Below are 24,050 nucleotides of genomic sequence, written 5' to 3' on the forward strand. Positions count from 1 at the left end.
ACGAATACAGGGATCATACAAACTCAATATTTATAGAATTAAGATCCTTTAAATTGGATGAATTGGTGGAATATAACCGCCTCAAAATTATGTATGAAGCCCATCACCAAATTTTACCACATAACTTGCAAAACAGTTTTTCAAAAAAGAGAAAGTGGGGACTTTTATTTATAATTTTTTATTTTATTTAATATTAAGTACAAATCATTTTGTGTTAATTAGGGGCAGATGTTATAAATTGTATTTCTTTCTTTCATTTAATTTATTTTTTAATAAATAAAGAAAGAAATCAACTGTCTTTGCTGCACAACAGTCTGAGGATTGTTATAAAACTCTTCCCTCACTCTGCGGGAGCCGTGCAGCATGATATGGCCTCAAGTTTGAAAGTCTGCATTTTTTTTTTTTTAAGTCACATAAAATACATTTGAGTAAGCCGTTTTGTTCAATATGGATCGCTCTATTGCTTCGGAGCTGAAGGAACTAGTCAGCCATGAAGATAAGTGCATGCAAATTAATTTCCAGCTGTTTAAGTTCTTTATTTAAGTCGGCTCATCGTTTTATTTATTGCATCAGTCGGGGCAGGAAGAATTTTGAGAAAGGGTTTGGGAAGATGATGTAGACAGTTTTTATGAAGTACAGTATTAAGACTTTGATGTGGACACGCTCGCAACGTCTTTTTTTTTTTTTTTACAATGACAATGTTTATTTATTTAATAAGAAATTAGCAGTTGAATACGAAATATGATAGCAATATAAGGTATATATAGGATTACCAACTTAACCGATGCAGTGATTGATAACTCAAGCAATATGATTTTGTTTTTTTCTCCTAAAAAGTTTTGTTTTTTAAAGATACTGGGCCAACAGCAACAAACTGTATCTTGAAATACAAATTATGTATAATTAATGACTGTTATTTGTTGAAATATTTTCAACCCGCTGAGTCTTGTGAAATGTGTGATATTGAAGCCTGCACTTTTCCAGCACATCCTTTTCCTCGAGGGAATTCAGTTTCATTTTAGAACGAACGTCTCTCATGGAAATCAGACCCTGAAGTAAAAAAAAAAATAAAAATAAAATAATGAAACAAAAGCTCTAGAGAGAAAGTTGACTGGGAGTGTTCCCTTCAACGTGGGAGCCTGATATCTGAGCCAGACTCTCCCCTGCTGCCTCACCTGTCAGCACTGACAGCATCTCACAAGTCCAACTCACCCAGGAATGAAAGAGGAAGTGAGGAGGAGATCAAGAAAGAGAACTCAAGGGAGGGAAGTGAGAAACAAAGTTAGAATGAGACCGAGAGCTGCTGGTTCTTCCTGCCGTCTTAAAGCATCGCCGACCTTTTAGTGCGCAGTTTAGTGAAATGTGTACTTTGCTCTGTTATCAGCAGAAAAGGTCAGTTTTTGGACGTAAGACATTATGGCCGTGGTTTGTACATTAGGTCATGTGTGAATACTCACACACAGCAAGTAGAGAAAAAAAAGACTAATACGGGGAGTTCTCTAAATATTCTTGTCATGCGGTTTCACGCAACGCTAGATAGAGAGAACTAAGACGTGCCTCAGAGCTTAAAAGCAACTCACGTTACACTGATTTAATTGAATGTAACAAGATGTGAAAAACTACTTCTTGTTTTATATTTATGTCCGTACACCAATTATGGACTAATACCCTACATTCAATGTGAAAAAGGACAGGAGCAGTCTTGAAAACATTGCACCAAAAGCAAACTGCATGTTTACATGTACTGTATTTAAATGTCATTTTCATGTTGAACTAAGAGCTAAAAGATGCCAACATTGAGAAGGAGAAAATAAGCTGGCACTTTGTGATTTTTATTATTTTTTTGCTTTGACAATAATTTGAGATATGACCACGCTGTATTTTGGCAGTGAACGCAACTCACTTCACAAGTAGCAGGTTGGCAGAAAGAGCAATTTTTCAAAAACGAGGCTTGAAGCTGTTAAATGCCAGTTTGCTGTCAAACTAGACAGCTTTATTGATATAACCCTTTTTATACACAAAGGAACTCAATGGGGTTTACATAATTCAAAGTACAACATTTAAAAGCATCTACAAACTAAAGAAATCTAAAAACAAAGCACATAAATAAAAGCTCGCTTACTACAATTACTACAAGAATGAACAATGCAAAAAAAATATGTAGGAAAAATTATTTGAAAAAAACACCCACCACATACTGTAACTTTCCCTTAAAGTCTGCTGGCTTAATGCTAACACAAAATGGCAAACGCCATTAACGGGCTAACGCATAGCATTGTTGTCGGCGGTGTACGTATGGTATAACCCGGTCCTTCTGGAGTGTAACCTCAGGGAACATTTTATTTATTTATTTATTTTTTTGCCATACCTCAATCAAGTGTAATTGCACATCCACTACACTAGGTGGTAGTGGCACTTTCATTGTCAGAGAGTGTGCGTATTAGCTTCTCTGCAGAGGTGTATTTAACCATTTTATAGACTAATGATACTATGGCGGGGAGTTGATAGGTCTCAAAATGATGTCATCTTCCTGGAGGAAAGGGTGTGGTGGGGGGGCTTAACAAAAACAAATTAAGAAGCACTGGTATAAACCTTCAAGCAAGGAATATTTAGACAAATGGTAGAGGAACACATGATAACAATACTCACAGGCACATGTTCTTATTCTGTGAAAAAAGACTGTCACTGCAGTCTCCTGAGTCACAGTAGTTGTCAAAAGACGATTTGACATACGAGTGTTTTGAGCATGATTAAGAAATTAAACTCGTATCTCAAGTCAACACTGTAAATTGCCATTGTCCACAATTCTTAAGACTTTTAGAGCAGATTCCTGGAGAAAGAAACATGCAAAAAATATTCAACTTATTTTGAATAATGTTTGTGATCCTTTCAGGCTGGAACAAGCGGGTGGACTACGAGCCCGGCACTGGCAGCAAGCCTCTCTTTCCAAAGTTGCACTTGGAAACATGCGAAGAACCCTTATCTGGCATTAAGGTGATGGTGGAGCTGCAGACAAGTCACATCGGGAAGGGCTGCGACCGGGAAACGTACTCTGAGAAGTCTTTGCAAAAACTGTGCGGTGAGTAAAGACAACCAAGTGGTGAAAAAAAGGAATTGGGTCGCTGCGGAAGTGACTATTAGAATAATAGAATCAAAGGAAGTGGGAGGGATTTAGAATGCCTGCTTGAAACTTCTCGCTGACGTTTAGCAGCGGAGGGTCGTCATGATGAGAGACAATGAAATTTTAATTAAACATAAGGAATTACATTTGATGTCTGGCTCCATTTTAGAAAAAACAAATCCAGTGTGCTTATTGTAGTTGTGGAGCCTGCTTGGAATTCCATTTAATATTCTTAATTAAGTCTCTTAGGCCATTCCAAACTGTGACATGTTCATTATTGGATTCCATTTATAGTCGGAATTTCCTTGTTATATATGCCAAGCCAGAAAGCTATTTGTATTATTTACACACTGGGATTGGAGTGTTTCTGTTCTGCATGTAGTTTTCCTGATGATCTTAAATCATGGTTACATGGTACAGGTGCAGCATCAGGCAGTACAGATCTTCTTCCGGCGCCAAGCCCATCCACCAACTGGACGGCGTCTCTCGTGACCGACAGCGGCCGCGACAGCGACCTCATCTACAGATTTGACGGACAGCAGGCGGCCAATGTTCCCGATCATGTGGTGCCCCAAAACCTGACGGACCAGTTCACCATCGCGACATGGATGAAACACGGCCCCAGTCCGGGACTCAGAGCTGAGAAGGAAACTTTACTGTGCAACTCTGATAAAACCGGTGAGGTCACAATTTCGTATAACTTCTATTTGAGCAACAGCATAAAATACAGTGAAGCCCCATTTATTACATTCCAGACCGCAATAGATGTTTTTATTTAATTTTAAATAGATAGCATCTTAACACTGATTTGAATGTGGTCACTGTGTATATTTTGTGTGTTTATATATACAACAATGAATCACCTTTGCTAAATTGTACAGAAACGTTAAAGTCTCAATATGTGACACCTGATATGATCGATATTGTTTTTCCTGCATACGGCTGTATTCATATTTGAACAGCATTGGAAGTGGAAATGACTTCAGTGTTTTCAAAGGGGAGTTTACCAAACCTTTATTTCATGCAGCTGGAAATATCTGAAACATTGGATAATTTTTTTTTTTTTTTAAAAAGAAGTCATATCATTGCTGTCTCAGTGTACCAACATATTTGTTGTTGATTTTGCAGAAATGAACCGCCACCATTATTCTCTTTACATTCACAACTGCCGGCTGGTCTTCCTGCTTCGAAGAGATTTCAGCCAGCTGGATACTTTCAGACCTGCTGAATTCCACTGGAAGCTGGAGCAGGTAAGGACTTGGAGTGTGTGTGCGTGTGCGCGTGTGTGTGTGTATGTGTGTGTGTGTGTATGAGAGGATGGATGGTTTCAGGGTGATTTTGCACAGCGAGTGAAAAGCTATCCATTTTTTTGTGTGCGTCGTAAAGGGAAAGGTTGTCTATTCTCATTACCGCAGGCCCTCACCTGTCCACATTTCTTCACGCTATCTTCTGCTCAATGAAGGAGTCGAGAAGGGAGAAAACGGCGCTACTTTCTTCACTAAGTTCCCAGCGTAGCCGCATTGAAAACACAGTTTAGTCACGGAGAATAACTTTGCTAGCACCACTGCATACGTTTCCACTCTTATTTTTCACCATTCGTTTGGATTTGGATTGTTTTTGGACGTTGCGTGTTTTTGGTTCTAGTGTACAGTAAATTGTAAGTCCCATCCATCGAATCCTAATATTCTCATTCAACCAGAACCACACAGTGGTAACTTAACTAAAGAGTATGGCTGTCACTATTGAATCTTTTTTTAATAATCCGTGATCCTATCCTGAGGAATCGACTATTGTTTTTTTGTTTTGTTTTTATTAATCCACGTAGGTTAGACATACATTGAATTGAGTAGATATAAGCACTCATAATATATTATTTTCTATACATATGCATTGTTAAACACCAACAAAATTAGCCTATGCTAAACAGTTAGCAATCGCGATTAGCATTAGCGCGCTAGCGATCACCACTAAACAAACACTAAATACCATTTAGTTCATACATACGTCATTATATCTACATTACACATGTAATAGTGTTTTCAAATTAATTTACAGACGATGCTTTAACACTTTATTTAATGAGCAAACAAGGGTAGAGCTAGCTGTTGAGCTAGCATGAGGTAAAAAAAACTTCCTGTTCCTATCTTCTTCTGGGCATGTTTACTAGTAGATGACTGCCCTCTACTGGTTATGTGATGAGCACCTAAAACTGAGTGGCAGGTTATATTTTGGAATAATAATTACAGCACAGCCCAAGTGCTTTTCTGACGTTCAGAACTTCCTTTGCTGTGTTTTGGGGAAGCTCAATTTGCAGTATTGTCTTTAATAAAAACCCACGAAGTCAGTGAGCGCAGACAAAAATAACATCCGCCATTCGGCCACTAGATGGTGGGCTTAAGGAAGTAATTAAGATCACATCACAGCTGTGTCTGCAAAAATAATTGTGTATAAAAAATGGACGGCCCAAACATGGTTCTGGCGGAACTTTGAAGCAGAAAATCTTAGTTTTAAAGCCTTCTTATCAGACTTGGTCAATTTAGGAGTTTTTCGAGATATAAGCCGTCGCTCTGCCTTTTTTTTTTTTTTGCTTTCATTTGCAAGCAAACATTTGGCAGCCGCCTCAGTTCATGTCACATTCAGCAACATTTTGCCAAATTGTGAACAATTCTTCACTGCAAAATGTGTGGCCAGAAGTCAGCCACTCATAATGTAAAAGCTAGTTGACGAAACCTGCATTGGTGGATGTATGGCGAGTCTTTTGTCTTCCTATGAAACCAAGAAGTGGCCTGCTATCAGAACTGACAAACCCATTCAATAACATAGTTTGGTCCATAGTTGTTGTTTTTTTTCTCACTTTTCTTCAGAATTTGTTGACTTCTCTTGAAACAGCCCTCCCCCTCCACAGGATAACAAATGATACTGGTCTGTTGTCTTGTCATCCTCCGCCAGCCAGAAATTGCTACAATATGGCACTACATTTTCTTTTTTTCCCCACTTTCAAGGTCTTCGCTCTATCAAAAGTTATTTTAGTCTATTTCTGTGTTGTTTGTCACCTTGCCCTGCTCCCTCTGTGTATCACTCCACACACTCCCTACCTACAACGCATCTTTCACAATCAGTGAGGTGAAAGGTACATTTGGTTTGTTCCAGTGTTTTAATGAGAGTAAACACGTTGTTTCTTCTCTGACTTTGTTTAGACTCAAGTCAACTTCATTTCTTCTGATCTTCTGTGTTATGTTTTATTATCTGCATTGTTTCATCTTTACCTGCCTCAGTCTTTTCGAGATACTAAAAGGCAAATGTCACACTGCAGTTATTTTAGTCTTGGAGATCTACACAATTATACTCTATTGAGCTCTTTGGAAGACAACGTTATGAGAAGATCCTATAAGAAGTTATTTCTAAGAAGTAGACGCTGAAAAAGTGCCAGGCTCAGTCCACTGCCTTTAAAATCACTATAAAGTGAAAATAAAAATGTCTTATAAATTTGACACACCGCAGAGAAGAGTGTTAACAAGGCTGTCAAATTTGAATGGGAAAAAAAATTGCCGGGTATAAAAAATGAGGCTTCAAAGTTGTGAAAAATCAAGCGTTTCTCAGCACTAAGACGCTGTTGGCGTGTTCGCTAAATGTGCTGAATCCCCGTCCAGCTCCACTGTCAATCAAATACATTCGTATATCTAACATCTTTCCTAAGCCTACACACAACTGTTTGAGCCGCAAACATTTATCCACTTAAATCCTTCGGTGGCTGCAATATATCCTATCAAGTGGTCATAGGGCTTTACAATGCCGCTACAAGGGATGCTAGCTGCCAGCTAGCTTGTGGGCTAACAGTTCTAGACATTGTGGACGGACGGCGTGCTTGTCCTGGACATAACAGAAAGTTAACAGTTTAATAAACATGACAAGACACATTATTCAGCCTGTGGCTCACAATAATTGACAAACATTTAAGCACCTGCTTCCTACTACCCACAATGCTTAATGTTTCAACACATCCCAATAGCCGAAATAACACAAAACGCGTACCACTAGTTTATTTAAATAACAACACTGAGGTATTCTTGAAATGGGCCATGTAAGTGCAACCAAGTAACTCTCAAATAAAAACTGAAATGATGAAAAACTGTTTTATGCTTTATCTCCACAAATGAGTACTACACGGTTCTCTGTATTTATAGCGGTCTATAATGGTCAGGAAGAAGCATGAAACTGACACGTAAAACCAAATAAACACTAAATTGTTCGGCCAAGCATGTTATTTCAGTTAACAAATGTCTGCTAGCTTAAGGCTAACACAATGTGAAGTTCCATCAATTGGCGCATGGAAATTAGCATAGATGCGATGGTAATCATAAACCTTCGGAAAACTGCTACTTAACACACATGGAGTAGCAATACATACAAACAGAGCATGAAACAACACTCATATACTCAAAATATTTTCTGTTCTTTCTGTTCATTGTGGAAACGACAACTATTCAAACAACGGTATCCTCCTCTTCTTACTCTTAATTCGCCCGCATCTTTTTCCGCTATCAATGTTGTGGTACAACATGATGCAGTGTAACTGTAAATTACAACTTGCCTGTATACTGTAAAAACTCATCCAAAAAGATTTGTTCAAAATGTCCAATATAGGACTACGGGAACTCTGAAGCGATATAGTGAGTTTCACTGTAATGAAACTTGTCTCGTAGTACACAACCTTGATTTAAGCTTAATAAGCTGATTATAGGAGATTTATAGCAGTGTGTATATGTGTGTGTTTGTGTGTACAGTACTTATGCCTTCCAGTGAACCGCACGGCACATTATGCAATTTTACATCAGACTCATGTTTCCACACTCATGAGGTTTGTCTGAATTCATTTGAATGCTTACTGTGCTATCTCCTGTACCCATGAGTGCTATTTTCGGTGCCGTGTGTTATCTCCGGTACCGCGTGTATTTCGCCGTCAGAGAATTTTTGTTTGTGTGTGTGCATCACCATTATGAACTGCAACATGGATTTCTCTCATGTAACCCCCGAAGAAATGTTATATTTCTTTCTTCTGTGTCTTTTCCCATCGGGTCTCTGTGGAAAATGTACAATTCAGATATGTACCATCTCTCTCTCAGGACCAATGTGGAAGAATGTGATGATGAGTGTAACACTCATTCAATTCCTGTGTGCAGAAATCACAACCAGAGAGGTTTTCTCACCAAAACACTCTCAAATGCACACATCACATACAAAACTCACACCCGCTTTGAAACCTCGTACTCACATTAAAAAATTCACTAACAAACCCTCTCACACTTACACACGCTGAAAACCTCTCACCAAAAATCCTCTCTCTTTCTCTCACTCTCTGTTTCTTTCTCTCTCTCTCTCTGTGTCTCTGTCTGTCTCTCTCTGTCTCTCTCTGTCTGTCTGTCTCCCACACACTCTCTCTCTCCCACACACTCACACTCTCTCTCTCTCTCTCTCCCGCTCTGTCTCTCTCTCTCTTGCTCTATTTATCTCTATCCATCTCTATCTATCTCTATCTCTCTCACTCTCTCCCCCCCACACACACAACAGAAAAAAACCTCTGTCAACCCCCCCCCCCCAAAAAACTGTATCTCTCTCATTGCGCGCACACACACACACACACACACCAAAAAACTCTTTTACACACTCCAAAATAATTCACACTCACCAAAAACCTTCTCACACTCATCCAAAAAAACTCTATCACAAACAAAAGACTCTCATGCACAGAAAACTTAAAATACTCTCTTTCTCTCTCTCACTTACTCACATTTAGGCCGAAAAAACATCTATCTCACTTGCACCAAAATGCTTCTTACACTAACCAAACCAAAAAACAATCTCTCTCTCTCTCTCTCTTTCTGTCTCTCTCTCTCTGTCTCTCACTCTATCTCTCTCGCTCTCTCACTCACTCACGCTACAGAGAAAAAAACTCAGTCAACTTTCCAACAACAACAAAAAAAACAGTATCTCTCTCTTATTGAACACACATGCCAAAAAAACTCTTTTACCCACTCCAAAATAATTCACACTCACCAAAAACCCTCTCACACACATCACACAAAAAACTCTTGCGGGCATAAAACTCTCATACACAGAAAACCTCTCACATGAATCCTTTGTGTTACTCTCTCTTGCACTTACTCACTCATGTTTACACCCAAAAAAACTCTTACTTGCACCAAAAACACAATCTCTCTCTCTCTCTGTCTCTCTCTTTGTCTCTCTCTCTGTCTCTGTCTCTCTCTTTCTCTCTCTCGCTATCTCTCTCTCTTGTTGTCTCTCACTTTTTATGACAGACACCAAGAAAAATCACACATCCACAAAAAACTCACACGCGCACTCAAACATAACTCACACTCAACTAAAACTTTTCACACAATAAAATCTCTCAAATGCTTGAAAACTTCTCACATTCACCTAAAAACTTAACACTCACCAAAATAGCTGTTTTTACTAAAACAAAGAAAAACCTCTCACATAAAAAAGTCAATTAACATAGACAAAAACTTTTTCACACAATTCTGTTTTAGTAGGAGGGTCTTTTATGTGTGTGCATTAAAGTTTTTTGGGTGAGTGTGAGACCTATTTAGTGAGTGTGTGTGGGTGTGTGAGAGAGGTCTTTTGGATGGTTGAATGAGTGGTGCAGGTAAAAGGCTTAGACAGCACCTCGTAATGAATATGATGCTCTTATGACGCCTCAGCCTCAACCCATCTTTGATGAATTGAGTGCACAAAATAGAAGTGGCCAGTCTTTGCCTCAGTTGTTTTAAGATGCAGATGAATGTGGTGGATAATTGTCTGTTGCCTTTAATTAGGCTCGGGTGGAAAACATCTATTCTTATACAGCGCATGCCTCATGATGGAAATGTCAACAATTTTGAAGCAACTAATACATTTTAATAATTGCATTTTAAATAGCAATGCTGGCCGAACGTCGGATGTGCTCACATCACAAAGCACACTTTAATGCGAGTAAGCGAGCGAGACGTGAAACAAAATATTTAGGGAACATGAGGCATCACATTCCACGTTTGCAGACGGCGGGAACGTGAGCTGGCTGGAGAATAAGTGCTGCTTATGTTATTGTCCAGTCTGGCTGGAAACTTGTAAGTCAAGCACTGCTTTTTGGATCTGAGCTAACGTCATAAAAATATGATGTGTGCCCTGAAGCAACGTGGGTAAGGTCAAAGAAAAGTGAACACAGTTTCTTTTTAAAAAAAATAGCTGCAAACCACTCTCTCCGTAGGAGGAATTAGCTACAGTCTCAGGTGAAAAGCTGTTTTTTGCCCCCAATTTAACTATTTGATAAGATGTTGTATATTCATACATTCGTATCTGGCTTCAGCCACTGAAAAATAAAACTCAGCTAACATGATCCATCCACTCCTGTGTTTCATCCAGAAAGACAATAAGCACATCTTCATCTCATTTTGTGTAATATAGAATAAACATAAACCAAAATATCATATATATATATATATATATATATATATATATATAAAGCAAATCCATGAATTAAGTGTAGTCATTAATATAGGCCTGCTTATGTGCAAAACACGAGGCAACATGTGTGCAAATATAGTATCTGTAAATAGGAAGTCACCCTCACCCCGTACCCCTCATTAGTCAAAATGCAGCATTCTAATTAATAATTAATTAATTAATTAATAATGTGTTTGTGGAATATGAATTATGCAGCAAAATCCACCTGTTTTTATCCATCTCACGGGCGCCCATTTTGCCACTTGCTGTCGACTAAAGATGACATCGCAGTTGCTCTGCGCTCAGGTGACGACCAATCAGGGATCAGCTTGCGCACGTCACATGACCAAACTCAGAAAACAGTGATTGGTCGTTAGCTGATCCTGAGCAACTGTGATGTCATTTTCAGTCAACAGCAAGTGACAAAATGGTTGCCCCTGAGATGGACAATAACAGGTTATTTTTGCTACGTAAATCATACAATATTAACTCATTCACTGCCATTGACAGCTATAGACGTCGAAAATTCATTTGAACTATTTCTATTAGTTTCACATTTTTTTCCACTTTTGTTAACAAGAGTATGAAAACCTAGGAAAAAAGTTATTGTACATTTAGAACAGATATAAAATGTGTGATTAATCGTGAGTTAACTATTGAACTCAATTAAACAAATAAACAATTTTTTTATTTTTTTCTGGAGAGATTAATTAATTAATTACAATTAAAAAAATAATTGTCTGAATTTTTTTATATTTTCTTTTTTGTTTAATTAATTATTTGAACTCAAGATTAATCACAAATTTTATATCTGTATATGTACAATATTTTTTTTTTCTAGGTTTTCATACTCTTAACAAAAGTGGAAAAAAATTTGAAACTAATAAAAATTGTTCAAATTAATTTTTGACGTCTATAACCGTCAATGGCAGTGAATGAGTTCATCTGGATGTCATCTTGAGACTCATGAAGGTGCATAGAACATATATCAACATACATCTTTAAAGGGTTAAAACACAGAAACATGTGATTTGTTAGTTAGCGTCACGTGACCAAAAACCCAGGAAATAGGCCAACCGTGATATTTGCAAGGTGAACCAGTTGGCAGTTTGGCACTTTGACGCCAATTTCAGTCGATAGCAGGTGGCAGTGCTACATAAAACGGTTGGATTATTCTTCTTATTCCACTAACCCATTAGAAATCAGAATACTGTGTTTAAGTGAGCGGAGGCCCACAGAACATTTCAGGAAGAACATTTCTGACTTATGTTTTAGTGTTTAAAGTGTGTGTGGAGAGGGGTAAAAGTAAATTGTCTCCGTATTTTCACCTATGAATATTTAGTTCGCAGATTAGCGAATGAATCAACTACATGTCAGTGTTGTTTTAGTACTGCTGGCCATCCCTAATGGATAGATAAATAGTACAGTAGACTAGAGAGCTGGAATGCAGCCATGTGTGTCACAAGGAGAAGGTCAGTGGGATTTGTGAGGAACGTTGGCGTGGCAAGAGAGGGAAGAGGTGACGACTTGATGTCAGAGCTGCCGCTCGCTGTCCTCGTTCCTCTTGCACTTAGGAAGGACACTCGATGGCTTCCGCTGCAACTCCATTTAGCTGTATTGATTTTCCAATTGTCACCCTAGAGAGGAGAGGCAGAGAGCCATGAAAGAAAGTTGGCAGAGAGCGGGAAAAGCGTCCTCCATTTGCCAAATGGATCGAACACGGTGAAGGAATGTTGCTTCTGATGGAAACCTTTACACGACACATCACAGCGCAAACTTCGTTTCTCTTTCTTTACTCCTTATGGCAACGGGTAACTAAGTAGGGCACTTGGTCAAATACGTATCGAGATTCAATCTTTCGTCCTGATAGCTTGAGGGGAATAATGCTAAAACAAAAGAGAAGATGAAAAAAAAAAAACGTCTGCCTTTTTATACTTTAAGTTTGACTTGATATAGTTTGCCAAGCTAGCGTGCGTGACGTGGAACGTTTGAAAATGAGAGCTCCTTGGACAGAATATGGAAATTAACCAGTGTTAGCAGAAGTCTGATATACAGAGCCTCAAACTTGAAACGAGAGAAAAAAAGGTGAATTGTAGCCAAAATATACAGTATCTCACAAAAGTGAGTACACCCCTCACATTTCTGCAGATAACTAATCATATCTTTAGAGGTGGCAAATCCAGGAAGTAAAAACACTGCCACAGTTTGGCTTTAGCCATTGAGGCTAGCGAGCAAGCTACCTCCCTAGCAGGTAAATGAGCACCATGGGAGCTAGCTAGGGAAATAGCTAGCTAGCACCTGGGGCTAAAGACAAACTGTGGCAGGGTTTTTACTTTCTGGACCTAGATTTGCAATCTCTGGAGATAGCACTGACACAAAATAACTCAAAATACAGCCATTAATAGCTAAACTCCTGACAACTATGACCCTACCACCACCACGCTTTACACCATCTAAACTAAATAAATTTATCTTGGTCTCATCAGACCACAAGAAATGGTCCCAGTAATCCGTGTCCTTTGTCTGCTTGTTTTCAGCAAATTGTTTGCAGGTTTTCTTGTGCATCATCTTTAGAAGAGCTTCCATTTGGGATGACAGCTAGCTTAGCTTAGCCCAGGCTAGTGCTGTTTTAACTAACTAGTGCTGACCTCACTAAGCATTGTCGCATGAACTAATGAAGCTTGTTTAGATTAAGAGGCGAAACATCTTCTAAGACATCCAGAACTGTCAAGTTGCAATCGATTCAATGCCCTGAGACCAGAGAACCGTTGTTTAATGCTGTTGTTTGTTGCTGTTGTTTGTTGCTGCACAACCGGGTTTAACACTGAAAGCGCACAACTCAAAATTCTAACTTGCCTGTCTCCAGTAAAAAAGCACAATCACTTAAAATTCTGCAATATAGCTGGGGAATACTGTATTTACAGGCTGAGATTTTTCCCAAGTTATGAACATTTATTCGAGCTGGCAGCTGTTTAGAAGCACAATTAGCGCTGTGCGACGCCATCGCGTGGCGGGAATCGCAGATAATTGTTCCAATTTCACTGCCTTGAAAGCAGTTGCAGAGATTAATTTATCATCAAGGTATACGTCTGAGTTCAATTACTGGGAATGAATGGCGGAAGTGGTCGGAAATGAACATCCGCCCTCGCCGGCAAAGCATCCTCACTTATCTGCTTTATCTACCACCTTGCAAAGTGCTTGTTCTGGCATGACTCCCTCCCTGTGTTGTGCTGATTAGAAGCATCCCGTTGTTTCTAAGCAGATGGGATGGATTGTTGAGTTGCTGAAGTTAGACTATCGAATGTGCAAGTAGTTGGGCAGATTGAAGCTCATTATTTAGTCCCATCGCTCCCTTAACAGATGCAAAGATTAGAAGTTAAATGCAGAGTTCTCTTCCTTCTGTTTCTGATAACACTCACATTTGCTTAGGAGCAATATACTGGTACAATGATTAACTCATTCACTGCCATTGACGGCTATAGACGTCAAGAATTCATTTGAGCTATTTCTATTAGTTTCACATTTTTTTCCACTTTTGTTAACAAGAGTATGAAAACCTAGAATTTTTTTTTTATTGTACATATAGAACAGCTATAAAATTTGTGATTAATCTTGTTTGTATAATTAAGTAATCAAACAAAAAAGAAAATATTATTAAAAAATTAGGGGCGTCAGACGATTACATTTTTTTTAATTGTAATTAATCACATGACTTCAATAGTTAACTCACGATTAATCACAAATTTTATATCTGTTCTAAATGTACAATAACATACTCTTGTTAAAAAAAGTGGGAAAAAATGTGAGTTGTGCAGCGTGAGTTAACTATTGAAGTATTTTGCTTATGTAATATTTTCTTTTTTGTTTGATTACTTAATTATTTAAACAAGATTAATCACAAATTTTATAGCTGTTCTATATGTACAATCATTTTTTTTATAGGTTTTCATACTCTTGTTAACAAAAGTGGAAAAAAATGTGAAACTAATAGAAATAGTTCAAATGAATATTTGACGTCTATAGCCGTCAATGGCAATGAATGAGTTAACATAAGATGAAATAGGACATACTAAGTAAAGAGGTATGTGAGGAATTCAGGTGAATATCAATTGGATTTGAGTCAAAAATTTAGTATGATAGGATATTCTACAAATCACGACCTCAAGGTTGAGTGTTTTTGTGCAACAGTTCCACAAGTGTCATTTACTAGTTACAATTAATAAGCAACCAACATTATATGGTTGAAATAAATATAGTGTTAGCAGTTAACGTGACATGCTAACTAGCCAAGTCAACTATAACGGGGAAAAAATGAAACAAACTATGCTTGTTTTTACCGTGTCCCTTTCATGGAGAGAGTTGGTAAGATACGTCATACTGTTACATCATTTAGTGGGCGCTTCACAATGGGCAAAAGTTACACAAAGAAGTCTCTACATTCGTTAGCCTTGTTAGCATGTTGGCCAAGTATGTTTGGCTATTCAGCTGTTGCTTAAGCAGTGGTGTTAGCCATTAGCGTGACATGCTAACTAGCCAAGGTGTCAAACTTTGACAGAAAAAAACTTGTTTTATTGTTTCACTTTCATGGAGAGAGTTGGTAGGACGTGTCGCACTATTACGTGATTTGGTGGCCACTCCACAGTAGGCAAACTTTAAATAAAGTACTCTGTAGTCTTGTTAGCCATGTTAGCGTGTTGACCGGGTGCCTGCTCCTGTTTGTACACTCAAAATGTGTCAATTCATCACGTGAAGACACCTGATGTCTGCGGTGACTTCTCTTGGATTCTCTCCTTACCTTCGTGCTCGTTTGACGGTCATTCATACTTTAAATAAACGTCTACTTCCACCTAGGAAGCTTTGTCTAGGACATTCATGGTAAATGTTTGCTATATATTTATTTATTTTTGGCTGTTTATAGTCACCCTGTAGCTCTGCTTGCCGTTTAAAAAAAATTGAGCTAAAACATAACCATTGAATCTATATGAGTCGTGCCTTAGTTAGCGTAAACAATTAGCAACCAATGTCCAACTGTTAGCATGCATCAAATTAGCTTGTACATCTCATTGTAACATTCCAATTTTTTTTTGTGCCAAAACAAGAGTATAATAATAATACCTCTCTGACATTTAAAAATGAACCCGTTTATGATAATAATTGAACAATCCCTAAACTCATCTGTTTTGAAATACTGTAATGGTGAATTGTTTATTTTTGACACATCGGCTTTTCAGGGAAGCAAATCCACAACATCAGCAACATGAATGCCGAATGTGTAATTGTTCCACTCTCAGCATGTGTACAATAGTGTAAAAGCACATTTGTTTGAAAATGTGTTCCTATATTTGCATTTATGTCACAAGAACCTAAAATACAAGCCCCTAGCTTGTGCATTGTGTTTTTTTTGGGGCGGGGAACCCATTTAAGGGTTCAATTGTAATTTGTCTGCTATGGGCGCTTCCTTACCCGTGTGTTTGTGGTCTGTAAGTGGCTGACTAAGGGCCATTTAATAGCACTGTCCTTCACTTAGAGACCCCTCAGTCCACATGCTGTTTCTTCTGTTAGCTCGACATAAGCTTTCACTGAGCATACTTAAGCATCGATGGCTTATGCCTCCCTCTTGTATTTTATCTCCCCGTCCCTTGTCTGATCGCAAATCAACTCGAATTTGCAATAGAGTGCATATTATATGGCTACATTAACGCAAGGACACATGCAGAATGAAGTCAGAATAATTTCACCGTCCTCCTCTGTACCAAATGTCAGCTCCTTGTGAATGCATAGATAACAAGATCAACAAGGTGTTTTATTTTGTGCAATAAAGTTTGACTCACAAGGAAGGTTTTAGATGTACTAGATCTCCCAGCAGTGCAACGTAGATCCATTGTAAAAGTTGTGCGTCTACCACGATGGCATAGTTGACTAAAATAGAAATACTCATACTGTACTTGTAAAGTTCCCTTAATAATGTCCAAGAGTTTTTCTCACTTGAAACATGGGTTTGTTTAAACAAAAGTTGCTCTTTCCTGAGTTGTTCAACACATCTAGATCTAAATACCATGAAAATAAAAGCTGGGGATTCTTTTGTCTGATATTGATCATTTCATTTGAAACAAAAATGTCTCCACTGCACAACAAAACCTAAGGAATTGACCTTGCCGTTTCAATAATTTTAAGAGGGGTAATATGGCATGACTCCTTCTTGTGACTGGAGAAAAAGCCAACACTCTGTTAACTCATTTGCTCCCAAAAACGTATAAAAACGTTCTATTTTAAATATTGCCATGGTCCCAAAAAACGTATTTATAAATTTGTTTTTTATGCTAGAGCATCTTTGATGCAGCCTTTGACCTGAAGAGGTCGCTTAGCGCAGTTAGTAGTTATTGCAAAAAACCAGGGCCGTGTCCCAACAAGCTCTTTTCGCTAGTGTTTTCAACAAGTTTGTGAATAATGATGAAACTTAGCTATATTCTAATGCTAATTGCTGCAAAACAGAAAGAAATACAATTTTTATTTTTTAATTCCTGATGAAAGAAAATTCTCTAATCCTTCTTTTGGTATGTTCCATGTTTTTATAGCAATAGAAGAGAATATTCTGTGGACCTTGCAAAAACAGTTAAAATCCAGTAAAATAGCCAGGAGCGAAGGGGATTGCTTCAGTGAAAATGAACGAGTTGCCATGTGGTGCACCCCTTTCCCGTGACGTCTCTCCTCGCACGCCGGCGTGCGTGTGATCGTGTTCTCTGTGTGGTTCGCACCCAAAAAAAATGTACAGCAGATTTAAATTGGGCTGTAATCAGTAAAACACATCTTTTTTTTTTTTTTTTATCAAATAATGTTAATGGGATCAAAAACAGTACTGAGTGGTGAGTCAGAGGAAAGAATAATCAGATCGGATATACTACTTGGCCTGGCCAACTTAGTACTCATTTCCACAGGCACTCAGCCAGACAGCCTTTAGAAACCAATTGATTCTACTGTTCTAGTCAAATACGCTGAAAGTGAGCTGCTGAAAACAGAAATGCTGCCTTTTAAAATAACACCTGATATGCACTGTGGAATATTCAATGCGGACTCTTAAGCATAAATTAGGAAAAAAGGCTTTTACATTAACTTTCTTAACATAGTTTTATCAGCATGCACTTCAATTCTTCCTTTCATTTTTGCAATGGATTCTTAGTAGAAAAGAAATTTGTACTTTGTACATTTCTTAGCATGCCAAAAAAAAAATGCAGTTTTTGATTCTTCACTTCACTCCAGGTGATTGATCACCGCACATCTACCAACACAGGAACAGAATATATATATTTTTTTTATTATTTACAAGTTAAAAATATGGTAAAGAAACAAATTTCAACACTTTGGGGTACGCTCCAACCGCCTGTTTTAACTAAAGATATTACACAGCTTTCTCCGAAAGCAACAAAAAAAAAACTCTCTACTTACTTTCGTACACAGATAAAATGTATTCATCCATCTCGACAGACCTGGCTATAGCTCCGGAATCTGACTTTTGGGTTCAAGTTTGTGAAAACGTATTTAAAATGACAAAACACACAAATTTACAAATTATCCAATATAAAATTATTCATAGAACACATTTTACTCGATACACGATGAAGAAAATGGACCTCTCAGACTCCGACATTTGTCTCCAGTGTTCACAAAACACTGCCGACACTTATTTTCATGCTTTATGGTTATGCACTCCGGTTATGTATTTCTGGACTAAAGTCTTAGAAAAAGTTTCCCCTATCTTGGACTGTTGGATACCTTTATCTCCAAGCATGTGTTTGCCAGGTGACCTAACAACAACTGACTTACCATGTAAACAATAGGGGTGTGCCCAAAAAATAGATTCTCATAAGAATCGCGATTCTCATTTAGTACGATTCAGAATTGATTTTAAATGCCCCCAAATCGATTTTATTTAAATTATTTCATGCTGTCTTCCGTTTGTTTGTGTGTGCCTTTATTGGGAGCGCTGTTCATGTTGTACCCGATTTGGACACTGAGGGGCAGTGTGGTTCCACTCGGTCTGATACACTGTTAAGTTGTAGCCACATTAGAGAGTAGAAGGAAAAAGTCACAATCAAGTTATTCCAATAAAAGTTTGTTTGTTTTTTCAGCGTGGAGCCGTTCTTTTGAGTGATAAAAGTGCCGCGAGTAGAGCACTTATTAGCAGATCATTACGATTCCTTGAACATCTATAAATTGGTGAAAGATTCTGGTTTGTAACCCTGTGGGATCGGTGGTGTTTGGTCGGTGCTGGATTTCACTTTTCTTTCTTTTCGTTGATCCTTTCTCGGGTCTCCGGACAACTTCATGACTCTAGCGGGATTCGGAAGTCTTCGGTTTAGGTGAACGGAATGGAATTTTTAATAGGTTTCAGGTGAATTAATGAGCACAAACTCACACGCACGCACATATGCACGCACACACACGCATATTAACACACACACACACACACAAAAGAGAGAGAGCAATGATGAGGACATGTTGAATCGGTTACCGAATGAACAGTAGTGAGCTCTCTCAAAAAAAAATGGAACACACCAACAGTGACCCTCTATCAGGTTCTGATGCTCCACATGCGGTATGCAGTTATTTTATTTTATTTTTTCAACCATAAAAACAGTGCGATTGTCAAGGACAAAGCTAGTCGACTCAAAGAGGAATAATACACTGCATTAAGGTGAAGGATATTTTGAGAGGCTTTTGACAATGTTAACATGTAGTCAAAAACCCTTTCAAAACCCGAATATTGTCAACAAAGTTTAATAATAAAAAATGATCAGGATCTCTGTGCAAAATGAGGACACCGCATTTATACGTTGATTAACGTTTAATAGAAATCCTCAAATGATTTTATTCCCTGAAAAATAGATTCCATTTTTTCAAAAGGCGTGTATTCATTTACACTGAGCACAGTATGTCTCCTTAAATTCCCAATTCCCCAATTGTTTATTTCCCTGCCAGGATAAGCACAAAGCGTTTCGAGGTGTGTGGCCACTCGAATCACATTAATTCCTGCTGTTTTTCTATCTTTGCCTGGCAAACGAAAAGATGTTTTCCTCTTTAGTGCAAATGAATCAACTAAATCCTTCACAGCAAGTGCGGTGCGGGGAAACTATCAAAGTGGCCCTAAAACTCCCCAATGCCTCCGAAGCTGTTTGCCCGTGACACTTGAATAGAAGTCGATCTCAGCTGATGTAATGCTTGTCTTTGATTTACATAACAATATATGTGTGTTCTCAAATGAACCTGGCGGCTTCGCTTAAGGTACTTAGAACTGATATCCAAGCCAGATGATATACAAATGGATTTGTAGTGAATGTTCTTTTTGTTGGAGGCTAGTCAGTTCCGTCAGAGGTTTTATTTTTGGAACGTACAACCAATTAAAAGTCAAAAAGGGGTGATAAACTCGGCCGCCGGGCATAATTGTCACTTGTTGGAAAGTTGCGGTCACTGCCACCGTGCAGCGTTTGTATCTCACATTTTAGCAAGTGAAATGAGAAAATTGACGGCTCATAACTTGAAAACCTGAGATGACACTACTCTGTCTGTATCCAGTTGTCAGAAAAATAGATCAATACTCAAGTACAGATACTTGAAAAATCACTACCGGGGTCCGTTGCAACTCTGCAAGTTTTTACAGTTTAAAAAAAGAAAAGTCTCCCAGTAAAAATGTCTAGCATCCGCTTGACTGAACTGCGTGATCCTTGCTCCACTGGGCTGCTCCTCATTTGAGATGCAGACGCAAAGCAAAGCGTCCGCAGCCGTTGAAGTGACACCTTCCAAGCTGGAGACTGTCAAATCCATCAGCCGTCAAAAACTTTGTGACGCGCTCATTTTATGGATTGCCACTCGCTGTATGATTTTAATGAACGGCCCATTAGCTGTCAGCAGCAGCCATGACCATACCATCCACAAATCAGACCCGTCGTTTGACAAACGAAGGGAAGATCTCAAGAATGCATTTGCGGTATTTCCACCATGCCAAACTAAAGGAAACTCTTTTTAACCGCCCTATTTGAGTGACTATTCCTTTTTGTTGGCGTAATATACAGTCAAAAGAATGTCTTGTTGCTTAGTGACCGACTCGTCTTCTCTTTCCCATCCGCAGATCTGTGACAAAGAGTGGCACTATTACGTGATCAATGTGGAGTTTCCCGCTGTGACTCTATTTGTGGATGGAGTGACCTATGAACCCTACCTGGTGACAGACGACTGGCCAATCCATGCCTCCAAGATTGATACGCAGCTCACAGTGGGTGCCTGCTGGCAAGGTCGGTGTGTGTTGTGTGCGCGTAATTGCTTCTTGCTAGTTATGAACCGTCCTAAATAGCAGACAGTGTTAGCACAAAACTTTTTGGCGAGAAAGCAACAAAAAAAAAAAAGAAGCCGGAACTTTATTTGGTGTTAATCACAGGCACTTGGTGGTAACAGGTGTGTGTAAACTCCCATTTAACATTAATTTGAATGTGATTGGTTAAGACGGTTATAAGAGGGTGTGCACACTTATGCAACCACATGATCTCGTTGTTTATTTTTATTTCCTCTCTCAAAAAAAACTTTTTTTAATTAATCGAGTTGCAAATGGTGGAAATAAGTTAAAGACATTATTTGTCTTGTTTTTTTTTGGGGGGGGGGGGTAAATTTTCATTATTATTATTAACTCATTCACTGCCATTGACGGCTATAAACGTCAAAAATTCATTTGAACTATTTTTAATTAGTTCAACATTTTTTTCCACTTTTGTTAACAAGATTGTGAAAACCTAGAAAAAATGTACATTTATTGTATTTAACAGTTTATCATTATTGTACATTTAGAACATATAAAAAATTTTGATTAATCATGAGTTAACTCGTGAAGTCATGCGATAAATTACAATTAATAAATGTAATCGCCTGTCGCCTCAAAATTTTTAATCTTTTTTTTCTTTTTTAAATCTTTTCTTTAAAAAATAAATAAATAAATAACTAGTGAAGTCATACGATTCATTACAATCGCCTGTTGCCCCTAATTTTTAATCATCTTTATTTATTATTTTTATGAACTTATGGCAGTGAAAGAGTCAAACACAAAAAGCAGAAGCAAGATATTATTTCCCCAAATAGTGTCCCCTAATCTAATAATAGAAACCGTGTCCCAATTAGTTGCCGGGTACCTTCACTCCAACAAATAAAGGCCTATCTCTGAAAGACGCCTCAGTTTTTCCGCTGCGGAATAAAATGGAGTAACTGTAATTGCCTCACATCCTATACAGTACCGATATGCTCATTGTTGGCGTAGACATGAACGAGTTGAACTGCTGAGCCCAGTTGATCTCTGTTGCTAAGGGAGGCAGCGCGTAAACGCCGTCTCCCATTAATAAATGTGTGTGGACTTACTACACGGTGTAAACCGTTTCTGTACATTATTGAAGATGATCTTTCATTATGGAGAGAAGTTGATGCAGTCGCTTCAGCCCATTAGACTATGAAATATTATTGTAATAATATTTGTATGTACGAAAGGCCTCCCCCTAATTGACAAACTGGTGTGGCCATAAATGTGGTACTTTAGTCCATATCTGCTTAGTAAAGTAGAGACAGCAATTCTTTGGTACTAAATAGTGCAGGGATGAGCAACTTAAATGCTCAAAGGGGGGGCCATAATTTTTCATCAGCGTTATTGGGGCAAATTCTAACCAGATGTATGACAAACATGCCGTTTTAAATATGGACAAAAAACGAGCTTGGAATATATTTCATTTTTCATTTTCTATTTCTCAACGCATTTCTAAAAGTTCCACTATCCTAACCCAACAACAAAGGGTTTGAAACAAACCCCCTTTTCTCCCTTGCATAAAAATTACCATTCAAGCACAAAACTGCTCACCAGCAAATCAATATTAACTAATTTTGTACAGTTTTCTACAACAATTAACTTACTCAAAATTGTGATATTATTCAGGTACAATGTTAGTCATGCTTATCATTCCAAATCTACAAAATAAATAAAAAATACTGTATTAGTCCTACTCATGTTGTGGTATAAGGCGGTATGAGACCTGGTGTAAGTGCAACTTAAGCCATGTCTGCCATCTAGTGGTGAATGGTGATATTACAACTTAAAGATATATTCGATCAGGTATACTCCCGGTTCGAATATTTTTCTTTTCTTATTTTCTTTCTCTTTTTCTTCAATATGTTTCCAAATATTTGATTGGGATTTTTTTTCATTCGTTAAAAAAAGAAAAATGTATTTCATTTTTTAAAAGAAAAATAAATGACAGGGACAGAAGGAAGAAAAACTTGTGATATATGCCCCTAATCAACACACACACACACAATTAAAATAATTCAATAGAATGACCTTGTGCTAAATATATTTTTCCAGTAATTGTGCTTTTATACATTTAAAAAAAATTACAAATGGACTGAGATGATTTAGTTTTATAATTCAGATTGTTCCACAAACTCACACCTTGAGTTGAGTTACATCGTTCTTTTTGTTTTGTTCTGTGTTTAGGTTTGGAAAAAATACTGTATCTGCTCCTCTTTATCTGATTTGCATGTTAATTGGTTTAGAGATTTAAGATTTCATGATGGGCTTTATGCATTATTTTAAGGCAGTCAAACTCCATCAATTCATTCAATTTACATTATATATAAATAAGTTCCACGTTTCACGCATGCAGCCTACGAGCCACCAGTTGCCCATCCCTGAGCAACTAAGAATACATATGAAAAACATATTTTGATACATAAAGATGGCATCGCTATTACATAACATTTCACTACAGACCCTACCAGTGGTTTAAGGATTCTAAACAGTCGATGGTGAGCGCGCTTCCAGAATGTATACGTGGATGTGAGATGTTTTTGTCCAATCAGATTTCAGTTTCTGTGTGTTGTCATGTCAATGTCATCTGCCCAGGGCCTTCACAATCCATGCTGGCCCATGTACGGCAACTTCAACTGTATTAGTAATGGGACTGTTTCTTTAACCAATCCGATTTTAAATTCATCAATCTTCCTGTCCTCTGATTGGTTGGTCACAGCAAAACTTGCAGCAAAGCAAATCGCATCTGTCGTGATCTGTACACTTTTGTTGCTGTATTGATCGATGTATTTAAAAAAAACTAAATGTTGTCGTGTTTTTGATTATGAAAGTACCAAATGCGCATCCATCTGCTATAAACAATACGCAACTATACACACTTGCACATTCTACATTTATTTTTAGAAGCCAAAAGGAAGAGCCTGAAAAATTCGGAAACCTTCCGACAAACACTGAGATCCCGCATCAGCCACTGCCAAGCAATATTGAATTAGAATCACGTTTGAAGTACACGTGCGCGCGCACAGAATGTAGGAGAGAAAAATAAATAGAGATTAAGATGTACGCCTTGGGGCTATGAACGATTCTTTTGAAATT

General features: G+C 38.0%; 1 protein-coding gene across 1 annotated transcript in view; it reads left to right on the forward strand.

The window, feature by feature from the left end:
• clstn2a (calsyntenin 2a) overlaps positions 1-24,050 on the forward strand; it is a 178,664-nt gene that overhangs the window by 132,874 nt on the left and 21,740 nt on the right. The window contains exons 7-10 of the mRNA XM_077557252.1: positions 2,894-3,079; positions 3,542-3,799; positions 4,250-4,371; positions 20,748-20,910. Of these exons, the coding sequence (XP_077413378.1) occupies positions 2,894-3,079; positions 3,542-3,799; positions 4,250-4,371; positions 20,748-20,910 (729 nt within the window). The remainder of the gene's footprint in view (positions 1-2,893; positions 3,080-3,541; positions 3,800-4,249; positions 4,372-20,747; positions 20,911-24,050) is intronic.

The sequence above is a fragment of the Vanacampus margaritifer genome, chromosome 2 (genome assembly GCF_051991255.1).
Source record: "Vanacampus margaritifer isolate UIUO_Vmar chromosome 2, RoL_Vmar_1.0, whole genome shotgun sequence".
Lineage (NCBI taxonomy): Eukaryota > Metazoa > Chordata > Actinopteri > Syngnathiformes > Syngnathidae > Vanacampus > Vanacampus margaritifer.